The 26706-nt window shown below is 37.9% G+C and overlaps 2 protein-coding genes across 6 annotated transcripts in view; one reads left to right on the plus strand and one right to left on the minus strand.

Annotated features, from left to right (window-relative positions):
• Positions 1-12561, plus strand: part of SLC39A10 (solute carrier family 39 member 10) — a 104709-nt gene extending 92148 nt beyond the window's left edge. For 4 of the 5 annotated variants that reach the window (XM_077956153.1, XM_015131726.3, XM_028830411.2 and 1 more), the window contains exons 9-10: positions 3071-3261; positions 9775-12561. In XM_077956153.1, the coding sequence (XP_077812279.1) occupies positions 3071-3261; positions 9775-9933 (350 nt within the window). In that variant the 3' untranslated portion in view covers positions 9934-12561. 5 annotated transcript variants of the gene reach the window in all.
• A 17-nt stretch (positions 12562-12578) lies between these two features.
• DNAH7 (dynein axonemal heavy chain 7) overlaps positions 12579-26706 on the minus strand; it is a 340765-nt gene continuing 326637 nt past the window's right edge. The window contains exons 62-65 of the mRNA XM_015131765.3: positions 25110-25262; positions 23318-23495; positions 15543-15646; positions 12579-12983 (exon numbers count right to left, since the gene is read on the minus strand). Coding sequence (XP_014987251.2) covers positions 12777-12983; positions 15543-15646; positions 23318-23495; positions 25110-25262 — 642 coding nt within the window. The 3' untranslated portion in view covers positions 12579-12776. The remainder of the gene's footprint in view (positions 12984-15542; positions 15647-23317; positions 23496-25109; positions 25263-26706) is intronic.

Raw genomic sequence — 26706 nt, forward strand, 5'->3', positions numbered from 1 at the left:
ATATCTCACTATAGAAAAAAAAAATGAACTCAAAATAGATAATCTAAATGGAGACTCTTAAAAATAGAAGAAAATATAGAATATCTCTGTGTCTTTGGGTTAGGCAAAGTATTCTTAGATACAGCACTAAGAGCTTGCACCATTAAGGAAAATAGTCATAAAATACACTTCTTACAAATTAAAAACTCTTCACAAAAGACAGTTAACAAAAAGGCAAGCCACAAACTGGGACAAAATATTTGGACAATACATACCTGACAGAAGACTTCAATCACAGGAAGACAAACAGCCCAACAAAATAAAATAGACAAAAAGACTTGAACAACATTTCACTGAAGAAAGTATACAGATGAGATTTTAGATGCTGGATTTCAAATTATGGGCTGACTAGGATGTGGAACAGCTAGAGCTCCTATACATTGCTGGCGGGGATGCAATTTCTTATAAAATTAGAAATATGCTTAACTGTATGGCCCAGTGACCCCACTTAATAGGTGTCTGGCCAAGAGAAACGAAAACTTATGTTGACACAAAAAGCCTGTTTATGAATGTGTGCAGTGTCTTTTGCCATAATTACCAAAAACTGTAAACAACCTAAATGTTCTTTGCTGGTGAATGTAGATAAATAAACTGTGGTTCATCTGTGGAATACTACTGAGCAATAAAATAATTTTCTGATATACACAGTAACACGAATTGAGTCTTACATGCATTATTCTAAGTGAACAAAATCTAAACTTGAAAGACTACATACTGTGTGCTTCTATTTAGATGATGTTCTGGTAAAGGCAAAATCATAGGAACAGAAAGCAGATTGTTGTTTGCCTAAGGGCGAGTGGCCTAACAAAATTTTAGAAGGGTAATTAAACAGTTCTAGAGTTTAATGGTGTTTATAGCTATAGGGTGTATGTGTTTGTCCAAATTCATAGAAGTCTACATTTTTTAAAAATGAAATAATTGTGTAATTATACCATAATTTTTAAAAGTATTAAATGAAAATAGTTCGCCTTGAATCTTGATTAGTTAATTCATGCTGTTTGGTTGTTACTTAGGAAGGAACTAAACCATCTTGCTATCCAGTAATATTAGAGAAGGCAACAAAGTTGATCTATTTTGTACCCATGACACCGTTGTTCATTGAGTATTAAATAATGCTCATTTTTAAATGCATTACTAAATTATAAAAGAAAGCAATGCATTTTGTAACCTAAAAGACACTTCTGTAGTCTGTTTTATATAACCTGCTAAATGAAATTGCCTCTCTAGCACAGTTGGTGTGTGATTTATTGAAAACAAGGAGAAGAAATTTGTTAGGGAAGTTAGGGAGCTCTTTCCACAGAGAAAAAGCTGAGAAAGACTGGAGAAAATTAAACAGAACTCCAGGAGAGAGAAGAGATAAAAGATGATATTAAATCCAGGTCTCAGCAGGAGAATTAACGTATTTAGGATCAGAGGAGAAAAGATGTAAGGAGAATAGCATTAGGTGAAAACTGGACAATTACAACTTAGAAACCATTGGTAAATAATCTCCTTAGGTACATTATCTTAACTTTCCAAAATGACGCCGCAGTGTTTACTTTGTAGCAATTTGTTGGAAGGTAGAAATATACCTTGCAGTAATTTCTTTATTGTTAACTTCTCCTTGTTGTAGACTATGACCTTGTAACCATGAGAGGTATAGAAGAACAGATCATGTATCTTTAGATACGTAGCTGTTAAGATCCTTTCTTAAGGGAAAGAAACAAACCCAGTCAGTATTCTGTATAGCACCTTGCATATGCTGAGTGTTCAATAATTGATTAGATGTTTGTTCATGTAGTAAGTGAAACGAAATTATTATAGTAAGTAAAGCTAATAATGGGTTTTTTCCTTTCATACCTCTTCAAGGTGTAACAACAAGCTATTGCTTTTGACCCATTAGCTTCAATACTGTTATCTCTAGCATCATTTTGCCCTTCTACTGACACTTCTCTGAGCAATATTTTTTTTCCCCTAATGTTTCAACTTCATTTTTTTTCGTAGGCAGGAGTCAAGCTTGCAGATAATGTTCCAGCTTTAGACAGATGAATAAGAAAAGTGCCTTTCTTCTTATTTAGAGGGAGGGGGTGGCGGGAGGAGAGTCCATTGAGGATCCTTAGAAAAAGCATTTCAGTATTTTCCCTTCTGTGAGCTTTTGTCTTACATCAGCTCTGTGGTTATGGATGATTTCAGAGTTACCAGTGTCACCATTCTTCATCATCACAGTTAGAAACAGACTTTGGAGCATGGCTTAATAAGAACCTGGTATTTGCTCTGTTTTCAGCATTGTTGATGCTCTTCAGAGCCTCAGCCAGACATTTATGTGCATCATTGTAGAAGCATGGAAAAGTGGTAGGAAGTGGTAGGAAGTGGCTCTTTATTCTTACTACATTTTTAGAATTTTCAGGATGAAAGTTTAATTTTTCTTTCTGGGGAAAAAATAAATAAATGTAACCATAGCATAAAATATACTTAAAGCACCTGTTATCTCTGTTCTTCCTTAGGCCATTTCCCTTTGAAGAAAGGGTAGAAGTTCAAGCAGGGAGGTCTTGATTGTTGGTTACAAGAAAAGCGGTGACTGTGTTTTTTTCTTTTGTAAAAATTTTACATTTAAGTTATACAGTAGAATTGACTTTTTGTGAGTACAGTTCTTTGAATTTTAACATATATATAGATTTCTGTAATCACTGCCACCATCAGCATCAGAGTAGCTTTGTCACCCCCAACAACCCCTGTCCTGTGCTCTTCCTTTAGAGTCAGCTTTCCACCATCCCCTGGTAACCACTAATTGTTCTTTATTATTACCGTTTTGTCTGTTTCAGAATAGATATATAACCTTTCGGGTGGTCCTCTTTCAGTATTATGCCTTTGAGATTCATCCAAGTTTTTGCATGCATTATGGTTTCATAAGTAAAATATTTTATATATCACATAAAGTATTTTTATTAAAAGTGTGTATCTTTTTAGTGCTGATTTTAGTCGTTTTTCTCCATTCAGATTTGTGTTGTAAATCCTGTGGTTTTAAAACATTCCCATTGTTTCTTAATTGCAGGTGATTTTGCAGTTCTTCTTAAAGCAGGCATGACTGTAAAGCAAGCAATTGTATACAACCTCCTGTCTGCCATGATGGCTTACATAGGCATGCTCATAGGCACAGCTGTTGGTCAGTATGCCAATAACATCACACTTTGGATCTTTGCAGTCACTGCAGGCATGTTCCTCTATGTAGCCTTGGTGGATATGGTAAGATTTTTTTTGTGTGTGTGTAGTACTAAATCTGCAAATGAAAGAAATCCTTGGAAGTGGTTTGAAGCCAAACTATTTTTAAAAATATAACTCATTTTAAAGGCATAATATCCTAAATAATCTCTTAAGGAAAGACATTTATTTAAGTAGGAGGTTTCCTTTTATGGAAACCAGTTGAGTTGCTGAAAATGTCTGTCCAAATGATGTTACTATTTAAATAATCATTAGTAGTAGAGTTATAATTACAGAATTATTATACTATTTTGAAGACTTTTTGTAATACTGGGGTAAAAGTGTTTTATTTTTGTTAGCAAAATTAATTTTTTGAGCTTGTTTTGTGGCAAACAGGAGAGAAGTACTATTCCTGTTAGGTAAGCCAATCTTCTGGAAGGAAGTGGTATGTATTCCATAGGGTTTATATAATTTCTCTTATTTCTAAATTTAGCTTAAAGTTAAATGTAAATGCTAACAATTTGTTTTATTTTGATTCCACTTTAATACCCCAAATATGTTTGTATATTTATAGAACTAGCAATTAGGTTTTTTTGTTTGTTTGACCAGATATGATGTTTACTTTTTTTTTTTCTGGTAAGATCATCACAGTCTTATTTCAAAATTATGCAGCCATTTTTTTTTTCTTTTTACAAGATAGGGTCTTGCTCTGTTGCCCAGTCTGGAGTACAATGGCATGGTAACTCCTGGGCTCAAGCAGTTCTCCTGCCTCAGCCCCTGAGTAGCTAGGACTATATGTGACTGCCACCACAGCCAGCCAAAAAAAAAAAAGGTGTGTGTGTGTGTGTGTGTGTGTGTGTGTGAGTGTGTGTGTGAGTGTGTGTGTGTGTGTGAGTGTGTGTGAGTGTGTGTGTGAGAGAGAGTGTGTGTGTGTGTGTGTGTGTGTGTGTGTGTGTGTGTGTGTCTCTCAAACTCCTGGACTCAAGCATTCCTCCTGCTTCAGCCTCTCAAAGTGCTGGGATTACAAGTGTGAGCCACCACACCCAGCCCAGCCTAAAAAACAATTGTTTCTTTTTGTTTACAAAATTACCTAGGAATAGTCATCTTCCCTGCTGACTTTTAATATCTCATTTCCTATTCTCACCCTCGGCTGATAACCTTGCTTCTGATTTCATGGGGAACACTGAAACCATCAATCCACAAGTTCTCATCATCACTTCTGCTTATCTTGCTGTATCTATGCCCATTTACATTCTTTCCTGTTACCAAAAGGAAACTTCTTAGCTGGTGCTCCTGCAAACTGTTCCCTAGAACTGATCCCCTTTTGCTAACTCCCTTAAATTCTCCTTTCTCTTTCCCACATCATTTCCCTGCTTCTGCTGGATTATTTCTATTAGCCTATAAGCCTCATATTACTTCTCCCTTCTTAAAAAGTTTGGGGACCTCTCTTAGTTCCAACTTCCCCTTCAGCTGTCACCCTATTGCTGCTCTCTTTTAGAACATTTTCATTGGTTTGGTTTCTTTGGTTGGTTTTGTTTTGGGTTATTTTTTGAGACAGGGTCTCACTCTGTTACCCAGACTGGAATGCAACGGTGCAATTATAGCTCATTGCAGCCTCGACTCCCCAGGTTCAAGTGATCCTCCTGCCTCTACCTCCTGAGTAACTGGGACCGCAGGTGCACACCACCATGCCTAATTTTTTTCTTATTTTTTAGACATGGAGTCTCACTATCTAGCCCAGGCTGGTCTTGAATGCCTGGCCTCAAACAATGCTCCAGCCTCAGCCTTCCAAAGTGCTGAGATTATAGGTATAAGCCACCATGCCATGCCCATTGTTTATTTTTAAATTTTTCTCTGTTTTTGAGCCAAACCTAATGAGGTTTTCCCCCTGACTTTTCTGCCAGAACTGCTTTTGTCAAATTAACCATTGACCATGGCATCGCTAAGTCTACTAGTCATTTTCCAGTCTTCATTTTTCTTGTCATAACAGCAGAACTTGACAGTTGGTCATTCTCTTTTCTTTGAAATGCTTTTATGTCAGTAGGCTTATGTTTGTTTGTTTGTTTGTTTATTTGTTGTGAGACAGTCTTGCTGTGCTGCCCAGGCTGGAGTGTAGTGGCATGATCTCAGCTCAGCGATTTTCCTGCCCCAGCCACCCAAGTAGGGGCGATGACAGGCATGTGCCATCACGCCCAGTCTTTTGTCAGTAGGTTTCTATAACACCACAATTTCCTGGCCTTTTCTCCACCTTGCTGGCTTTTCTCAGACTCTATACTGGATCCTTCTCTTCTCCCCCTGCATCTAAATGTTGGCAAAAGACATAAGTAATTTTATCTAATTTTCTGGCTTTAAATATTTATTGGCTGATGATTCCTAAATTCGTATCTTTAGTATAGGCCTTTCCTTTAACTCCAGACTAATCCAAGTGTACTTGAATGTCTACAAGGCATTGTGCACTTGGCATGTTCAGAACAGCTCTTGACATTGCCAGCACTACTCCTTGACCAGCCTGTTTTGTAGAATTCTCTGTCTCAGAAATGATGATACTTCTGTTCTTCTAGTTGCTCAAAAACCTGAGTGTTATCCTTTGACTCAACTTTTTGCCCTCCCACATCTTGTTTGCCAGAAAGCCCTGAGACCTCTTTCGCCTAACCACCTGTACCCTCATCATTTTCATCCAAGCCACCACCATCTTTCTCTTTTTAACTGCTCTCCCTGCTCTGCCCTTGCCCTGCCTTCCAACTCTGTATCAGCTCAACTAGAGTGATCCTTTTAAGTCATAGATCACATTATCCCATTTGTATGCTTCACATTGTGGTTTTTCATCCCATTCAGGGTAAAAGTCCTAAAGTTCTTTCTTTGACTTGCAAAGTTTTTCATCATCCTTGAACATTTCCACTCCCTTGTCCTCCTCAGTTTTCCTATCCTTACTTCAAATCCTCCCACTCTCACCAAGGGACACTTTGCGTCAGGGCTGTGGCACCTGCTGATTACCCCTCCGGAATAGTTTTCCTGCAGACATCCTCATGGCTAGCTCCTGCTTAGGAGGCATCTTATCTAAAATTTAAATCTCCCCTTCAACATTTCATATCCTCTATCCCTGCTTTACTTTTTCTCCACTGTACGTGTATCTCAACCTATTAACGCCATTTTACTTATTTATTGTGTTCCTTGTCTTCCCCACTAAGATGTCAGCTCTGGGAGGACAGGCATTTTTGTCTTACTTTATATACTACTGGAAATTTAGTTTATAGTTAGTATTCCCTTTCATCTGTAACACTAGAAATTTACAGATACAAGAAGAATGAGTCTTTACAGAAAGGATTTATAGTTTAATGCAGAAGAAAAGTAGTCATTAATTACGGTTATTTTCATACATGTTATGATAGAGTTTTGCACCATGTTTGTGGAACTACAGAGAGGCCGGCAAAAAAGATGGGGAATAGAAAGTTTTTCTGTCAAAAAATCCGAGCTGAGTTCTAAAGAATGGAGTTTATTAGAAGCAAGGGGAAGGGTCGTATGAGGAAGCTGAATGATTTATAACATCATTCCTTTGAACAGTAAGTCTGTAGCTAGGACTATATTCTGAGGAAATAACATGACTACTCCTGATAAACAAATATAAAACCTCACTACTTGGTTCTTTGCAGTAGTATTTATAATGTCATAATTATATTGGAAACACTCTAAATGTTCAAGAGAAAGGGAAGAAACCATCCACATATATTTTGTGAGATTTTAATGACACAGAAATTGGGTATTTTCTAATGTTAAAGTAGGAAAAAATGGATCCACATTGTCATCAGGTAGGTGTTGGCCATATCCTGACAGTCACACAACATGCCATACCAAAAAGATGGGAGTTTATCTTGTAAACTTTGGAGAGCCATTAAAAAGTGTAAGCAGTAGAGTGACATGATCACATTTTTGTTTCAGAAAGACCACTTTGGCACTGTGGAGGAAGACTTTTATTGATTTAAAGCCATTCAATAAGATATCAACAGTACCAGAAGTTTTAGTTTGAGATACCTATAGGATATCCAGGTAGAAGTATCCAGTTGTAGAGGACTTTGAGTGGTGCTGTTTATCAATCAGTATTGAAGCATTTTGTATAATATTTTAAACAAGTATGGCCATACCCATAGGTGTTGATTGACTCTTAGCTGTGGTTGTGACAAACAGTGTGGGTGTTGACATTCAGGTAAATGTGGCAAAGCTATAGTTCCTATTCTAGTTGGTATGTATATATATCTAGTGGGCATATTTCTGTAAAACATCCTGCATATTGTTTATGCTTAAGTATTTAAGGAAAGTCATAATGAAAAATCTTTGTAACAATAAAAACTTGGGGGAAGGAGGAGAAAGGATAGAATAAAATAGTCTTCTTACTAGAACCATATGTAGGAAGCTGTCAGTTTGAAGGGCCAGATAGTAAATGGTTTAGGCTTTGGGGACCATATGGTTTCTGTCACAGTTATTCAGCTCTGCCATTGTAGTGAGTGGTTCCTGTGACAGCGCCTCTGCTGTTGTAGCACAAAGGCTGCCACAGACAATGTGTAAATGAATAGGCATGGCCAGATTCAGTATGGTTTGCCAACTCTTAGACCATTAGTTGATTTGATAAAGTGATTTTGTGAATGGTTTGGACAAGAAAATAATCTTTACTAGCTATTATATACCATTTCTGTAGACTATTAAACAGAATTTATGATAGCATGCTGTAGGTCTTAAATATGACCTTTAGAAGATGGCTAAAATATACCGTAGCACCGTCAGAGCATGGTGGTTGGATTAATTGTACCCATTATTTAATAACAAATAATGATGTTTCTTCCTAGACAGGAAGAAGTATGAATTAAGAATTACGTGACTTAACACTAGATTTCTCCTCCCTAAACCCCAAAGCACCAAGATACTGTTTTGGAGTAAAACGTAGTGTCCCAGAGAGTAGCATATCAGTGTCATCTTTCTGTAGATATTGATTGCACATTTGAACTATGTTTGCAGAAAAGTGAAAGTAAAAATTGGAAGTAGCAATTCTTTCACAATTTTAGATTAGGTTTGGGTGGAAAGAATGTATGCCTATAATGATGCAAATGTATTTCTTCCACAAATCTTATTTACTTAGACAAATTAGAGGAATTTAATTTTTATATTTTGAATCTACAGATTACTCTTAGATGTAGTAGTATGTGGTATGCTTTAGAAATTGAAGTATATAAACTTTTCTTTTTTTTTTTTGAGACGGAGTTTTGCTCTTGTTGCCCAGGATGGAGTACAGTGGTGCGATCTCACCTCCACTTCCTGGGTTCAAGCAATTCTCCTGCCTCAGCCTCCCAGGATTACAGGCATGCACCACCACACCCAGCTAATTTTGTATTTTTGATAGAGATGGGGTTACTCCATGTTGGTCAGGCTGGTCTCAAACTCCCAACCTCAGTTGATCTGCCTGCCTTGGCCTCCCAAAGTGCTGGGATTACAGGCATGAGCCACCACGCCCAGCCGTGTATAAACTTTTCAAAGCACTATGCCTTCAAAGATGTGACAATTTTCAGAATTTTGACATTTTATCCATATTAAGAGAATAGAGTACACTGTGAGGGCAGTGTGTATGACTTGGTACTAGTTATGCTGGATAGCTCTGCTAGGTTATTTTCTGTGTCTGTTACTGCAATGAAAGCAGTGGCTTAAGGGCATAGAATGGCGATTTGGATTTGTCCCCAAGCATCTCTTTGCTGTCATGTGCAGTGGGAAGTGAGAATTTCAAGTGGAAAAGAGTGAAGAAGTGAAACCATTTTGAATTAGTTATTTCCCAAAAGAATCTTCCTTTTTTTAAATTTTTATTTTTATTTTTATTTTTTTTGAGATGGAGTTTTGCTCTGTTGCCCAGGCTGGAGTGCAGTGGTGTGATCTCGGCTTACTGCAACCTCTGCCTTCTGGGTTCAAATCATTCTCCTGCCTCAGCCTCCCGAGTAGCTGGGACTACATGTGCGCCCCACCACGCCTGGCTAATTTTTCTATTTTTATGGGTTTCACCATATTGGCCAGGCTAGTCTCGAACTCCTGACCGCATGATCCGCCCACCTCGGCCTTCCAAAGTGCTGGGATTTCCAGGCATGAGCCACCATGCCCAGCTCAAGAATCTTTCTTAGTGAGTTTAAGATACATTAGTAAATGTGGGAATTGTGGTGATCTTTTTTTCTGAGTGTCTTATTGGTAATAAGTTGCTTTTATACTTTAGCATAAAGTAAAATGTCAGAATTTGTAAGGTCAGTGGATAGTAACTGGTTGAAAAATGACTAATGTGTATATTTTAAGTGTTTGTTGTGGGGGATGATGATGAGGAGGGAACAGAGTTAGTATTTCCTTAATGACTAGCGAAAGCATAAAATTTCTTCAGTATTTGACTAAAATACATCTGGTGGGTAGCATTGTGTTCAATAAAATAATTATTTTGTCTGTAGTTACACTTTAGTGATTTAAGTAGGAAAATGGTTTTAAAAACTGTTTTGAGCAGAAGTATTATACAAAGTTTAATGTGAAGATTTGTTTTTCTAGCTTCCAGAAATGTTGCATGGTGATGGTGACAATGAAGAACATGGCTTTTGTCCTGTGGGGCAATTCATCCTTCAGAATTTAGGATTGCTGTTTGGATTTGCCATTATGCTGGTGATTGCCCTCTATGAAGACAAAATTGTGTTTGACATCCAGTTTTGACCTTTCCCAGTAATCACTGTTGATTACGAGAACGTTACCATGCAGCTTTGCATCTGTTCCTTGTACTGTATGCACGTTGCTCAAAGGAAAGTCAGTGGCTTGCACTACTTACAAGTTTCGTAGATTTGAGCCTAACCACAAAAGGCCGGTGCTTAGTACTGTTTTCCCTGCACGTAGGGGTCTTTTAAAAATATAAAGCTTGTGATAAAGAGAGGAGAATATGGGACTCCATGAACCAGTGTTGATGTTTGATTAAGACTTTTCACAAAATAATCATATAAAACACTAGTCTCTTTATTAGTAGAAACTTCTGTGGCTATGCAGAAATAGAGATCGAACCAAAAAAAATCATTTAACTTTAAAAATATTTTAAATGGACTTTGGGGAGACATTTTTTGTGTGTTTTTAAGAATGAATTGTAGTGTTCTTTAATTCAGCTACATATATACATGTGGTGATAGGGATCAACTTGACACAGCTTTGAAGCTGCATAAAGTAGACATAGGAACTAGAGGAAAGCTCAGGCTGCATTAGAGTATGAATTTAGCATTGGGAAAAGCCCTTATTCTTGAATCTAGAGTTACTATTTTTGTATATATTTGCATAGTGTTTAAACCTGCAGCCTAAACTACTGAAATTTGTGATTGTATGTTTGTGTGAGCTTCGGTTTAATGAAAGATTCATAATGGTTCTTTGTATTATTATAATACTTGGTGTTGGGGTGTTCTTTCTGTTTTGTTTTGGTTTTTACTTTAATTTTGTTTTGGTTTTGTTTTGTTTTGTTTTGGTAGGGGGAGGTGAGGGTTTGGAGCATGTGGTCAATGTTCTCTTTTTAAACAATTGTAACTCTCTAGAAAATATCAAAGAAATGAACCAAACATGGTTTAAATAGTTGATTTTCCTATTTTAACAGTACCAACTAGTTAATTGGGAAATGTAAGTTCTGAATGTTCACGTTGCTTTACCAGTTTGGCATTGGAACCAAGAGCATATGCCGTGGCTGGCTACAAGGTCATAAAGCAGAAAATCAAAGTTTACCATGTCTGTAATCTGTACCTGAAGTGTCAATTTAGAACAGTGACTAGGATAAACTCCGTTATTGCCATGGCTGTCATGGTACCCAAGTGACTTGGAAGACACATTTAAATTACTCAGCTGAAATCACCTGATCATCTTGTGCCAAGATATGCTGTTGGTGCCTGATAGAGGTTAGTCTCTTTTTTAGGTGCCCTGTTCTCCTAACGTAATTGTGAATGATTTGTGAGAAGTGCAAGCCATGTTTATCCTGAAATTTTACTTAATAATTTGTATTACTAGTCATATGCATGTAGCTTTCTGTTTACATCCTATGCCACATGGTCTTCATTTATGCCAGGTAAACTGTATTTGAACTATGTGCAGCTAGCTTTGTTTTAATCTGCTTGGCAACCAGTGTAGCTGCTGTAACAATCTTATTGTTCAAATATATAAGAGCCAAACTCTTTTCCATTCCATCTAAAATGTTTTCATTTAGTACTCTTCTTTCCTCCTACTCTATGAACTTTAAAACAAAAACAAAACTGAGAGCAGCACATGCATCCAGGTATTTATAGATTATTGCCAGTGTTTCTTCTGTATGCTGTAAGCAAGGGAGCTTAGGTGTTCTTTAATTTATGCTTGAATCTGAAAAATTATTTCTGACTTACTCCATGGCCTCCTTATAATAAGTAGAAGTTTTATACATAGATTATTTTCAGCACTGGGCACTGAATTAGGACAGTCCTCATCTCATTGCTTGGCCCTTCAAGCAACCTAGCTAAAAGGTGCTGATATTTTATTTAGTACTGCCAACTTCAAGTGATTCATGTATCTTGATTTCTGAACCAAGATATATTTATAGTTCATTTTTGGGTTTTTATACCCAAATAGGATTCTGCATTCCAGCATTAAATCTGCTTCATTTTAGAACTTTTATAAAAGCAACAGCTGGAATATACTCCCAGTTTTAAAATACCTGATTTAAAGCAAGTGGGTTATGCTGAAGTATATAAAGTTTTATATTCTCTCAAATATTGTATTATCTTTATTTGCCAGATTTTACAAATCTTTTAAGAGGGCTGTAACAGTTGCTGCTAGTATTAGGGTTCCACCAGTATTTAGTTTTCACATCATTCTAATGTATAGTTTCAAGTCTTACTAGACAATCTGAATTCCACTACATTTCTGTTGGCTCCAACATTCCTTTTAGCTTGACCAGTCTAATTTAAAGTGTGTTTGTTGGAGGTCATTAATGTTACTTGTACAATGCTGTCACTGTGTGACATCCATATGAATTTTGGTGTATATCACATTGCATTCAATCAGCTGTGATTATGCTTAGAAATACTATAGTAACTAGATGCAGTGTGAATTTTTTCCATTAACAAACAATAAAAGTCAGTGGCTTAAATGTGATTATGGTCCTGCAAGGTGATTCTTGCTAAAATATCTAAACTTTTGTTTTAACTGAATCATTTTTTTTGTAACTTAAAAAGCTGGAAAATATCAAATGCTGTTTTTTTTTTCATTGTCAACAGTGGTGTGTCATTTTATGTATGTTCCTAATGCTTATGGAACTCCTCCAAAATAAAGTTACTCAGAGAGAGCAAATATGCCAATGTGTTTTCTTTAGTCTTTATTTCAGAACATTTCCTTACATTTAAGTGTGAATCATATTAAGTTTATCTGCATTTGCTCATAAGTAAATTCATAATTATAACTTTAGTCTAATGTATTTAAACCAAAAAAAAATGTTTAAGTAGTAAAATATGCTTCCTACTCAGCCATCCAACAAGAAATAGGAACAAGGAAATGACGTCTTCTGGTTATGAATTAAGTTGACATAACAGTGCCACACCTCGTCCAATCCAGTGTTCCTTGGGTTGGTCAGAGGGAAGAGTCATGGCAATCACAAAATTTGTGGAATGGCCAGTGGTGGATAATGTTCCTCTCCGCTCACTTGTCTTATACAATGGAGCAACATAACTTGGCCGTTTCGGAATATCTGCCCTCTTACAGGGCTTTAGCCACATCTGGAAGAAAATACATAACATCTCTTTAAGTCAAGGCTGTTAAATATACATGTATTTGAGCCTACTATCGTAGTCTCAGAGTAAGGTTATGTATGCAAATTTCTGTGGCCCAAACAGATTTATTTTCACCAGCGGTGCTGTGATTGCTCAGAACATTTTATAGAACTCTCATAACTGAGACAAAATAGTTTTCGCCTACTCTGTCTAAAACCATATTTTCTAACTATTCCTCTCTCAACCACAATTACCTGGGAAATGACTTTTAGTACTTACAATGATAAAAAAAAAAAAAAAAACCCAGACATACTTTCAAAGGAGAGAATTGCCACACTGATACTCAGAATCATGTGCCTTTATGTTAATTGAAAGCCAGTCCCAAAAAAATGCTGAAGGGATTTTTATCAACAACTGTATGACTAGAAAACCTTCCCATTTTAGGAGACTACTATAAAGGAGATACTATATATATTATGCTGTTTAAAATATAATTGCATTCCTTTATAACCACAATCTATACCCCATCTTTTTAGTCATTAACCAAGTTCCTACAATTTATTATTGGACCTCACCAGTCTTAAAAATAAGATTTTGAGGCAATTTGATCTTTGAATGTAAGAGTAAGAACAAACCATGTTCATAAAGATATTTTAGAATTTAATTCAATTTATTTTTCTGGAGTAGAAGTAATAGCAATCCTCGAGATGATAGGACTTGACAGCCCCAATGTTCAGACCCCTCTTTTAGGTTTCTCTGGTCAAAACACAGATTGTTCAAGGAGCTTATAAGGATGCGAGTTTCTCTATTTCTCCCACTTAATTGTGGAATCCAGATTTTCATAAGGGGGGATCCACAAGGCAGTTTCTGAAATATTAACTACAACATAAGACTCAAAGCACTCTTCCGAACTCAGATTTCATTTCAACCCCAGGGGATTTTTCTAATGAGAATTTTTATTTCTAAGTAGCTCCTTATTCAGGAGAACCATTATCAGTTTATATATTAATTTATTTTTGCACACACTGCAAGCTACTTAAGAGTTTCCATGTGAAAGACTCAATTTCGATCAGCTCCTGAAATTGCATTTACTTGTCCTTGCAACTTTCAATTTGGGTCTTGTATTTTAAACTTTTGTGCCCATGGCATTTTAAAATATATGACAGCTTTCTCACAATTGGCTGTCAGTTGACCCCTCACTGATCCTGTTACAGCTGCTCTGAAGGGCTTTTTACCTGTCTTTGAGCTGCTGCCAGAATCCTGCAAACAGAATTCACATAAATCCCACTGCCTATATTTTATCACAGCATCCCAGACCTACCCTTCAAATTGCTGTTTTCTTAAGCCATTTTCTCATGATGCAGTTATAGAGGGAAGCTTAATTATATTTTGTAAAGCTTAATCTGCCAATGCTGGAGATAGGTGCCTAGGAAATGTAGCTTTTTAAATTGATGGTTTTCAAAATCTTTTAATATGCAAGTTTCACATTTTCAAGTCAAAGTGTACGAAAAAATATATAATGAACACGTGTGTGAATGTATATACAGTTGACCTCACTATTTGTGGATTCCACATTTCCAAATTTGCCTGCTCACCAAAGTTTATTTCTAATCCTAAAATCAGTTGGCAGCATTGTCGTGCTCCTTGGTGGACATTTGCAGAGCATTAAAGATTTGTGTCATCCAACACACTTTCCCAGCTCAGGCTGAACCAGGTGAGAGGCTCTGCTTTCTTGTTTCACCTCATAACCGTAAACTAGTATCCTTTTTCATGGCCTATTTAGTACCAGAGTTTTCACATTTCTGTGTTTTTGTTGGCGATTTCACTGTTTAAAATGACCCCCATGTGTAACGCAGTGCTGTTTTTTTTGTTTTTTTTGAGACGGAGTTTCGCTCTTGTTGCCCAGGGTGGAGTGCAGTGGTGTGATCTCAGCTCACCGCAGCCTCCACCTCCTGGGTTCAAGCGATTCTCCTCCCTCAGCCTCCCGAGTAGCTGGGATTACAGGCACCTGCTACCACGCCCGGCTAATTTTTGTATTTTTAGTATAGACAGGGTTTCACCATGTTCGTCAGGCTGGTCTCGAATGCCCAACCTCAGGTGATCCACCCGCCTCAGCCTCCCAAAGTGCTGAGCGACCGCGCCCGGCCAATGCTAAGTGCAAGAAGGCTGATACGCCTCGTAGAGAAAATATTAGCTCATGTCTCAACGAAGCTCATAGAATTTTGACCGTGAGTTAATGTTAATGACTCAACATTGTATATTAAATAAGGTGTCTTTAAATAGACACAAATAAGGTTATTTATTGATCAGCTAACAAAAATGTTGTGACCAAAGAAATAACCCTGTATTTATTTCCCCAGGAGCAATGGTTCAGTATTTGCTAATTCAATGTTGGAAGCAACTTTATACAACGTAATTCCCATGAATAACAAGAATTGACTGTATATGTGTTTGTTTATATATATACATATGCACACGCATATATACATACAAGATGGGGTCTATTTTATATATAAAATATGTATAAAATAATTCCACATGTATATATAATTAGAATTTACTAACCACAGGCACTGTATCATAAAGAATTTTGGGATGCGATTCTGCAAGTTTCTTGATCTTTCTATTCCAGGAAGCTCCATCCAGAAATAATCCATGAATGAAAACACCTAAATATAAAAGAAACACGTTAATATAACACTTTATATATGCATTTTGATTGAGTTCTGAATCTGAAATTTCTAATGTAAGTACTATGCAGGTGATACTAGATTTGCAGCCTAAGACTTGTTCTCCAGTGAAAGCAATCTCCTGAGTGTTTTAACATCCATATTTCAAGAACATTGAAACTTTGCCTAGTGAAATAATGCAATAGTAAAATTAGGTGTGGAAGACGAAAGAGGAAAGAAATTTTAAATGAGTCTATGGGAAGTTCTCAGTGTGTGTGAACGTTATCAAATTTACATTGTTAATTAGTCAATAATTATACTGTGTTTTCAGAAGCTGTGAAATCTAGGGGGAAAAATAGTTCTTAATAAAGGTAATAGGGATCGAGTGGTGGCCAGTGGGCAGCATATGAACAAAGTACCCTTCTGTAGATCTCTAATGTCGTAAGAATTAAATTGCTCCTCCCCTTTTAGAATTTATTCTTACTGCCAAGAGCTCTCCTTAGTCTGTTGATGATGAAAGACACGTGATGAACTCTCTCTAGAAAGTGATGTTGTACACTAACAGCTAAAGAGTACAAATTAGGCAATCAGTGAAACATGAGTTACTTTCTTTGGCTTTACATTTTTTGTAGAGTTGTATATGAAAATCTACTTCAGCAGTGCTGTCCAATAGGACTTTTTGCAATGATGGAAATGTTCTATGTGTTGTCCCATATGGTAGCCACTAGCTACAAGAGGCTGGTATTAGTAAGTTGAACACTTGAAATGTGGCTGGTGTGACCAAATAACTGAATTTTAAATTTTATTTTAATTATAGTTAAATTTAAATGGCCACATGTGGATAGTTTAATGATGGAGTTGGGGAAAGACCCTTTCTCTTCTCTGGGTTTTAACTGATGGGAAGAATACGTTGGAATACAGTATCAGTTCTATTAATTGACAAAGCACTTGTCCAATAACTGCCAATGTATAACTCTGGTAAAGCTGGATTGCAAAATGGACCTTGAGCCCGGGGCATTGGAGGGGTGGACCTGCGTGAGGGAAGAGATGGGTCTGTAGAGCACATTCTGCGTCTTTACCTCTGTGGCCAGCTCTAAGGCCAGTCCACCAGTCACCAAAACAGGTGGGGATAGGGCAAAGAAGGAGAACTTTATAGTATGAAATACAATGGAAAAGAAAGAGAACCTATACACAGGTCCAAGTGAGCTATTTAATACCCTCCCTGGTATTAAATACCCTCCCTGACTGACTCGAAAGCATAGCCCAATAAATTTCTGCCTCTAACCAATCAGACTAGTTATTCCTCATTTGGGAAGAGTGATAATATCATAGAAAGTAAACCAAAGAGTTCATGTCAACACCTAGAAAAGTGGTGATAGGGATAAAAGTTCTTTCCAACCCATCAATTGTATAGGAAATAAGGTGAGAATCTTTAAATACATTTTTATTTCTCATGGCTAGTAAGGACCATGAAGATACAGATATATAGAATATATAGAAAATGACAGATGTTAACAGGTCCTTGTTCATAGCTGTCCTGCTCTATGAGTGATGCCCTTTGCCATCTGTGAGATGTCATCAGCACATAGTGTCAGCTACAGTTTTTCCAGTTCCCCTCTCGTTCACTATTTTCTGCCTCCCTTCATGCTATGCAATGCTGTCAACTGGTGACTGAGTCACCTAGTAGTACCTAGCAATTCAGATCAGAGGAAGCTTAGGTAGTTGCATCTATAATATAGGATCCTGTGACGATTAATATTGTCAACTTGATTGGATTGAAGGATGCAAAGTATTGTTCCTGGGTGTGTCTGTGAGGATGTTGCCAAAGGAGATTAACATTTGAGTCAATTGAACTGGGAGAGGCAGACCCACCCTCAATGTGGGTGGACACCATCTAATCAGCTTCCAGTGCAGCTAGAATAAAACAGGCAGAAGTTGGAAAGAGCAGACTGGCTAAGCCTTCCAGCCTTCATTTTTCTCCCATGCTGGATGCTTCCCACCCTCAAACATCAGCCTCCAAGTTCTCTGGGTTTTGGACTCTTGGACTTACTCTAGTGGTTTGCCAGGGGCTCTTGGGCCTGTGGCCACAGACTGAAGGCTGCACTGTCTGCTTCCCTACTTTTGAGGTTTTGGGACTCAGACTGACTGATCCACTACTGGCTTCCTTGCCCCTTAACTTGCATACAGCCTATCCCGTGGGACTTTACCTTGTGATCGTGTGAGTCAATTCTCCTTAATAAACTCCCTCCCATATATACATATATCCTATTAGTTCTGTCCCTCTAGAGAACCCTCACTAATACAGATTTCAAATACTAAAAAACTTTCAGCAGCATTGTAGCCTTTAGGTGCCCCTTTTCATTGTATTTTAATTTAATCTTAGGTATTTATTTATTTTTTTTTTTTTGAGACAGAGTCTCGCTTAGTCGCCCAGGCTGGAGTGCAATGGCGCGATCTCGGCTCACTACAAGCTCCGCCTCCCGGGTTCACGCCATTCTCCTGCCTCAGCCTCCCGAGTAGCTGGGACTACAGGCGCCCGCCACCTCGCCCGGCTAATTTTTTGCATTTTTAGTAGAGACGGGGTTTCACCGTGTTAGCCAGGATGGTCTCGATCTCCTGACCTTGTGATCCGCCCGCCTCGGCCTCCCAAAGTGCTGGGATTACAGGCGTGAGCCACCGCGCCCGGCCTAATCTTAGGTATATAAGGATGACATCTTTATGAGGCCCAGAACCTAGAAACAGGAACATACAAAAATATCTATAAAGTATGGTGAAGGGGTAGAGATTGGAAAAAAAAGAAACTTGGCTTCTATCCCAAGCTGTTCTCAGGTGTGATTTATGTCCCTCCCACTAGGGTCCTATGAGAAATTGATTCCTTGGGGAAAAACCCATTTATCTAAATCATTCCATGGATTCTCTTTTTCTTTCTGATAATTAGCTAAGTAAGAAGGAAAAAACTAGGATGACAAAAAGGCTAATTTGTGGATATGTATGCTTATTGGTGAAATGCATATGTGTGTGTTGGTAAGTGTATAAAATAATAAAGTTTGAGATTTTGCAGAAATCTATCAGCTATTATAAATTAAGCCTGGGCCAACACTGTGGTAGTCAGTAAAACAGTTTAATTAGCTGATGACTGCTCTTCAGTGTATGATCTTGGAACACTAAATGGGCTTTATGGATCCTTTAATAAGTTGTGCTTTATTTTTACTCCACTGTTTTCAAGATAGTTTTGGATTTTTAATACTTGATCTTCTTTAATAAGAGCTTCTGTGGATTAAATTAGTAAATCAATGTAAAAAGAAATATCAGCTACCCTGTAGAATAATTATGTTCAGTATATAATAACGGGCAACACAATAGTTTAATCTTGGGTATTAGCTAGTTCAGAAGCTTCTGGCAATGCTTATAAATTCAGTCTTTTAGCTGAGTTCAAAAACATAAAACCCTTAAAAGATATCATCAGTGCTGCTCAAACTTCAACCCAAATGCCACCTTCTGCCTATTATAATAATATGAAAAGAACTAGAAAAAAATTCATGCATCTAAATTAAATACTTAAGAAGTAACCATCACTCCTTTAAGAAAACATTCCTTGAGAAATGTGATGTTTTCAAACTTCTACCAAAATACTCAGTAGCTAAGCATGAGAGCCAGATGACCTGAGTCTGAATCTCAACTCTGTCCATTATTAGCTGTGAGACCTACAGCAAGTTACTTAACCCCCCTGAGCCTTAGTTTCCACCTTGTCTAATGGCGGTAATAGTAGTATCTGAGCCATAGGGGTACTGTGAGGATTCAGTGTAATGGACTGGGCATTCTCTGGATCCCAGCAGTGGTACAGAGCAGCCCCACGGTAAGTATCCGTGCCCTTTCCTTGATTTGCTTTTACCCAACTTAAACATTCCTTTCCTCCATTGCCAAATACTTAATTTGAGCCAAATTATTTATCCTTCTGGTATGTTGCTAAATTTATCTAACTATACTTTCAATTTTATGAGGGCAGGGGCTCAAACTCATATTTATTAGTGTATTTTATGACATGTAATATAGTGAGCTGTATGGGAAAAAATTTTGTTAAAGCTTATATTCAATAAATAACTTAGCAGAAGGTTGTTAAATTTCCTTCTGTATTTGTTTTATTTATTTATTTTAAAAGCCTCTAGTGGGATAAAGTTTCTTTTGAGTATGTTAAGAATAAAGAGATTTTGAACAAATGGTCAGATTAATGGTAGGTTAGGCATCTGTGACTGAAAAATATTATTTCTAAGATATCATATGTCCCAATGATTCTTTATTCCTTGCATTCATTGTTCTTAAATGTGTTTCTGCAATAAAACTGTTTAAGTATTAGAGAGTGGAATAAAAGGTATCTTTAAAAGGTTGGGTTCGAGTCCATACATTTTTAGTGGATTCCAGTAGCATAATTTTTGGAATTTCCCCAGCAGCATTTGAGGGCCCTTTATGTGCTAGACACTGAGAGGCACTCAAGAAAGAATGGTGCAGACAAACAAGGTCACCGCTCTTCTGGTATCTGTACTGTAGTGAGGGACAGAGATACAAAGAAACAAACACATAAAATCATTACAGTCTGATGCTTTGAAGTTAATAAGCAGAGTTGCAAGAGGGGATAATAAGGTGAAATGGGCGGCTCCAACAGATGAAAGTGGTGTTCCCAAGATCCCAAAAGAAAAGAATGTGAGCTGTTCTAGAAACTGTCAGGAGGTTAGTGTGACCTGAGCATAATGGCACATGATGAGCTTGTATGGGTGGGTGGTGGCTAGAACACGCCAGGCCTCATTGTCACCATAAGGGGTCTGGATTTTTTTCAAACCACAAAGGGAAAAAACGTATTTAGTTGTCTGGGTTTTCAATGGAGACCAAAAGCTGATATAATCTATTTTCATTTTTTAAAAAATTCTGTGGCTTCTATACAAATTAAAGGCAATAAGTGGGTAATGACAGTAGGGAGACAGGATAAAGGCTAGAGGAGAAGGCAAGATAAAAAAGGTGGTGGGGCCAGGTGCAGTGGCTCACGCCTGTAATCCCGGCACTTTGGGAGCCCAAGATGAGTGGATTCCTTGAGCTCAGGAGACCAAGAACAGCCTGGACAACACAGGGAGACCCTGTCTATACAAAAATGAAAAAATTAGCTGGGCATGGTGGCGCACGCCTCTGGTCCCAGGTACTCAGGAGGCTGAGTGGGAGGATCACTTGGGCCCAGGAGGTCAAGGCTGCAGTAAGTCAAGATCACACCACTGCACTGTAGCCGGGGTGACAAAGTGAGACCCTGTCTCAAAAAAAATAAAAAAGTTGTGCTGACAGTAGGATGATAGGTGAGCAACTGCCCTTGATATGAACAGATGAGGGAGCAGAATGAAGAATTCCTGGGTTTCTGTCTGGATGGTGGTGCCATTTATGGAAATGTCTCATTTTACATATTCAGGAGATACCAAAGTGGAGATTTCAGGTTGGCAATTGGGTATGGAGGTCTGATCTTAGAGGAAAGATCTAGATTGAAGATTCAGAGATTTACATTTGGAGGACTTAAGCAGAGTTAATGTTTAAAGATACAAAAAAGAATAAGGTCACTTGGGGCTAGGATGCTATCAGAAAAAAGAAATAGTCCCAGGACTGAGTCCTTGGAAACTGTAATATTAGGGGAGCCTAAACCAGCCAACCTGCATGAATGTGGCCAATGAGATAAGGAAAATCAGGAGAGGGTGATGTCCTGGAAACAGAGAAGCATGTCTCTAGAAAGATGAAGATGGCAAGTGGTAAAAATCACTAAGAAATTAAGATGAAGACAGAAGAGAATTCATGGGATTTGTCAACATGGAAGCCATCGCTAACTCTGAAAAGAACAGCATCAGTTGATTAGAAAGGATGAAAGGTAGACAACAAATAGGAAGTGAGAACCTGCAGACAGCATGTAAAGACAATTCTTTTGAGAAAGTTTGCTATAATGGTAGCGGAGATCCGGGACAGCAGCTGAGGGGGATGTAGAAAGACAACTGAAATGGTTGATTTAAGATGAGAGATTCTAGAGCATGTTGTAGGTTGACAGGAATTATTTATTAATGAGAGAAATCATTTATTCCTGAAAGAGAGGGCACAATTAAAGGAGCAAAGCCCTTGAGAAGGAAAAAGAAAATGGGATCTAGATTCCTCAAGGGTACAGACGTTGACAAATGCAGTGAGTCAGTGGTGCTAAAAGCTCTCTTCAGATGGCTTTTAATTTTTTTCCATGAAGGATAAGGTGAGATGTGGGAGCAGAAGGAAGGGCAAAGAGGGCATAAGTGGTTGTTTTGACAGGAGGAAAGCAAACATCCCCGGGAATAGTAGTGGGATTGCTTCATAGTGTTACAAACCATCTTGAGATTTGTGACATCAATTTAAAATAAAACTTCTTGGCACACTAATGTGATTATCATACACTGTTGTGATTACATATCTACTTGTTAGTGTCTTCCACCACAGTATAAATTAGTTGAGGGACAAGATCCTAAACTGTACCCTGTTGATATCTCCAGTGCCTGACAGAAGAGTGAGCCAGTGAATCCATCATTCAGTGATGAATAAGGAAGTTGTCTTCAACACATTAAAGCAGTACACATTAACAGTCACTTAGAGATTAATGTCATTTATATAAAGACAATTTTGGTAAAATTCTGTAATCTGTAGCATTTAAAAAATAACTTATTTAAAATAGTGGTCTTGTCCACTAAATTTGAAATAAAACATCAGGGTAGCCATAAAGTGTAGACAATCATTGAGAAAATAAAGATTTCCTCACAATCCTTCAACCACAAAGCAAATGTTTCTATTAGGTGTAAGTTTTGGAATGGTAAGCTCCAAGTTTTGGAATGACATATATATAACAGGAAAGAATACATATTTTAGGATTCTACAAAGGTATACACTTCAAGGGACTAGGAAAAACCTTCTTTTCTTTTTTTTTTTTTTTTTTTTTTGAGACGGAGTCTCGCTCTGCCGCCCAGGTTGGAGTACAGTGGCCGGATCTCAGCTCACTGCAAGCTCCGCCTCCCAGGTTTACGCCATTCTCCTGCCTCAGTCTCCCGAGTAGCTGGGACTACAGGCGCCCGCCACCTCGCCCGGCTAGTTTTTTTTGTATTTTTAGTAGAGACGGGGTTTCACCGTGTTAGCCAGGATGGTCTCGATCTCCTGACCTCGTGATCCGCCCGTCTCGGCCTCCCAAAGTGCTGGGATTACAGGCTTGAGCCACCGCGCCCGGCCTAAAACCTTCTTTTCAATGCTGTACATGTCAAGTCCCCACAGTCAACATAAGATTATGGCTGATTATCCCATGTGCTGTTAATTTGATGATTACCTTCTTAATACTTTAGGAATAACTTCTAACTTATAAAATTTTGCAAAAAAGTATAAACGACATATATTCTTTACCCAGATTCATCTGCTGTTATCATTTTCCTCCCTTATTTGCTTGATCATTCCCCCTCACTCCTTCTCTCTCTCTTTCCCCCTGGCTCACTCATTTGCTCTTTGTATCTCAATAATTTTTTTCTCCAGCATTTAGGGTAAATTACATTCATGTTTATTACTTTTTTAACAGCTGAGGAAAGTAAGCTAGAATGTCATGTTTTTGTTCAGTGCCCAGATATGAGCCGACTTATTCTGTCACTCACTTACCATCCTCAGGAGGATGCTTGTATTCTTTGTCTTCCATCACTTCATAGTCAAACCCAAGAAGATCAATAGGAATTGTGTATTTCCTGGCGTAGTTCTGCTGGGCACCAGTCAGGAAGGCTTGTGTGAAGAAGAAGCCAGAAAGCCAGAAGACTGGAGGAGGACCAACCTCGTACCATTGCTAGGGCGTAAAACACAAGTGGGCTAACAGTAGCGCCTTTCAACCTTTTTTTTTTTTTTTTTTTTTTTGAGACAGTCTCACTCTGGTTGCCCAGGCAGGGCTCAGGCGAGCCTCTCACCTCAGCCTCCCAAGTAGCTGGGAATACAGGCACACACCACCACACCTGGCTAATTTTTCTGTGTTTTTAGTTGAGAAAGGGTTTTGCTATTTTGCCCAGGCTGGTCTTGAACTCCTAGACTCAAGCAATATGCCTTCCTCAGCCTCCCAGAGTGCTGGGATTACAGGCGTGAGCCACCACACCTAGAGAGCCTTTCAACTTCTGAATACAACACTACTTAATAAAATTTATCCAAAGACACTTATTATCTTTTAGATGAACTAATAAATGACCTCTGGGTAATAACAAGCCATACTCGCAAGGTTTAAAAACAGGTGGCATATTCGGTGTTTGTCCTGACTTCAATTTCATACCTATCATATCAGCTTGGAAATTACAATGTGCATTAATGCAAACAAATGTCTGTTTTATACATCATTCTTTCAGAAAGGCTTCCTACAATACTGAATATCTGATATGCATTGTTACACAATATATCATGTTATATAGTTGAACGGAAGAAGAGATCCCCATAAAGTCTGGTCTGATGGTTCTGGTTTTTTTTTCACTTTTTTTCTCTCTCTAATTAGTCATTAGTACCCAACAGAAGGTTGTTTTGGAAGTTTTTCTTCCTACTTCACTAAAACACAGTAAAATTCAACATATAGGAACACAATATTGTATAAGAAATTCCTGGAAGAAGCAGGGTAGTGAGACCTTAAGGCCTTTAGAAATATCAAGATACTTTAATTCTCTGTTCATAACATATATTCTAATGGTAAGTCAGTTGAATACCAACTTTAACTAGATAGTAAATTAGAGAAGCAAATCTGAAGACATGAGTTTGAAAAGCTTTTCCCTATAAGAGCCCAAGGTATAACTTCAAAAACAATCTTAGTTCCTTAGTATTGACTGTAGCAAACAAAAGGCCTGTATTATCAAAAGGGAGTTTAACCATTTTATCCCTGCAGAAATTTCTTCATAGGCAGTTTTTGACACATTATATACAGAATCTAGGAAATGAATCCATATTTCTAAAAGGTACAATTGTTAATAAGAACATAGTTAAGCACCAATATTACCAGACAATTAGTAGATAGGCTTCTGCCCACTCAACATTTCTAAGACAATTAGCCTTTGAGGTCATTACTGACTTGGGCTGAACCAGCAATCTAGTGATTTCATGACCTAGAAAAGTGCTGGGCAATGAAGCTCTAATACCCCTCACTGGTCGCTTGACTGGCTTTCTAAGATGTTCTGCTGTAGGTATCTATTTTAATGTTAAATACTTAGTGGAAAAACCAACATAGCTAGATGTTTTCTCCCTTCATTTAGTACTAGCTTTTTGACAGTTCGGTGTAGCAGTTACATACATTACATGAAATATTAAGTAGTGCTGAGTTGTGCTTGGGAGGCACAGAAAAACTAGAGAGAAATACCCATTACAGTAAGCATTCTGAAGAAGAAAATGAAACCAGGAGAAACTTAACAATATACGGTCATTCGGATGAACTTACCTGCAAGAATTTTAGTCTTGCAAGGAAGTCATTCACATAGCTGCCAAGTGGTTTAAGGCTTGGGTAGGATTTACGCATCCACATTTCTGGAATTTTGACATTCAAAATGCTGCTAACCACTTCTTCAAGATCTGTAGACATGACTACAAGCCCCTGAAACACATTTAACCTTGGTTAATATAATAGTATAGATTATGATAGACTATAAGCAACCACCTTTTAAATACCTCCTTCACAATTATCCTCTGTTTACATTGTGATTAGTTAAGGTTGAGTCATACAGGAAAAAAAAAAAGTGAAGATATTTGTTTTTGCTTACAAGTAGGCCACGCAGTCTGAATTATTCCTTAGAAAAATATCAACAATTTTAATCTAACCAATTTTTTTTTTTTTCTTTTTTGAGATGGGATCTTCCTCTATTGGCCAGGCTGGAGTGCAGTGGTGGGATCATGGCTCACTGCAACCTCGACCTTCTGGGCTCAACTAATCCTTCCACCTCAGGCTCCCAAGAAACTGGGACTACAGACATGCATCACCACACCCAACTGATTTTTTACTTTTAAAATTGTTTTGTATAGGAAGCCAGGCAAGGTGGCTCATGCCTGTAATCCTAGCACTTTGGGGCCGAGGCAGGTGAATCACTTGAGCTCAGGAGTTCAAGACTAGACTGGGCCACATGGCGAAACCTCATCTCTACAAAAAATACAAAAATTTTCTGGGCATGGTGGTGCACGCCTGTAGTCCCAGTGACTTCGGGGGCTGAGGTAAGAGGATCACTTGAACCTGGGAGGTCGAGGCTGCAGTGAGCCAAGATTGTGCCACTGCACTCCAGCCTGGGTGACAAAGTGAGACCCTGTCTCAAAAAAAAAGTTGTAGAGATGGGGGTCTCACTATATTGCCCATGCCAGTCTCAACCTCCTGGCCTCAAGCAATCCTCCTGTCTTGACCTCCCAAAGTGCTAGGATTATAAGCATGAGCCACTGCACCTGCACCTGAACTAACTAAATTTTAATAGAAAAATCTTAATCAATACTTGGCTACTCACCAGCTATTAAATCACAGACTAACCTTGACTTAGTTTACTGTCTATTAAGTGGATAAGTAATACAGCTCTATACTGCATTCTGAAAATGCATGGTGCTAAATATAACATTAGAAAAATTACATAAAATACTTTGAAAAGTTAAAATGTCCTGGAATTGAATTATGACGTCTGGTTGACCATTTCCCATTTTGAATGACTGATGCACAGATGTTAAAACTTTGAAGGCCCTGAAAATTCCTATTTGACTTTTAACTGGGCCAGTTGCTATTATTCATTTCTGTCTTTCCTATAGTTGAAAATATTCCAACTAACATAGGGAGAAGATTTGGAAGTAAATTTGATGTACTAAATATACAGATTTCATTTGCCTTCTTCTCAAAACCTCACTAAAACAGCAGTAAAGGAATTTACTTTTTAAAGACATAAGCCCCCAAGTGTGGAAACAAAGAGGGGAAGGGAAAATGACAACACAATTGTGGGAGTTAGAAAACATATGGACCACTGGTAGTAGACTTAGCGTACAGAAGAAACCTGATCCTAAATTGGCAGGGG

Source organism: Macaca mulatta, chromosome 12 (assembly GCF_049350105.2).
Source record: "Macaca mulatta isolate MMU2019108-1 chromosome 12, T2T-MMU8v2.0, whole genome shotgun sequence".
Classification (NCBI taxonomy): Eukaryota; Metazoa; Chordata; class Mammalia; order Primates; family Cercopithecidae; genus Macaca; species Macaca mulatta.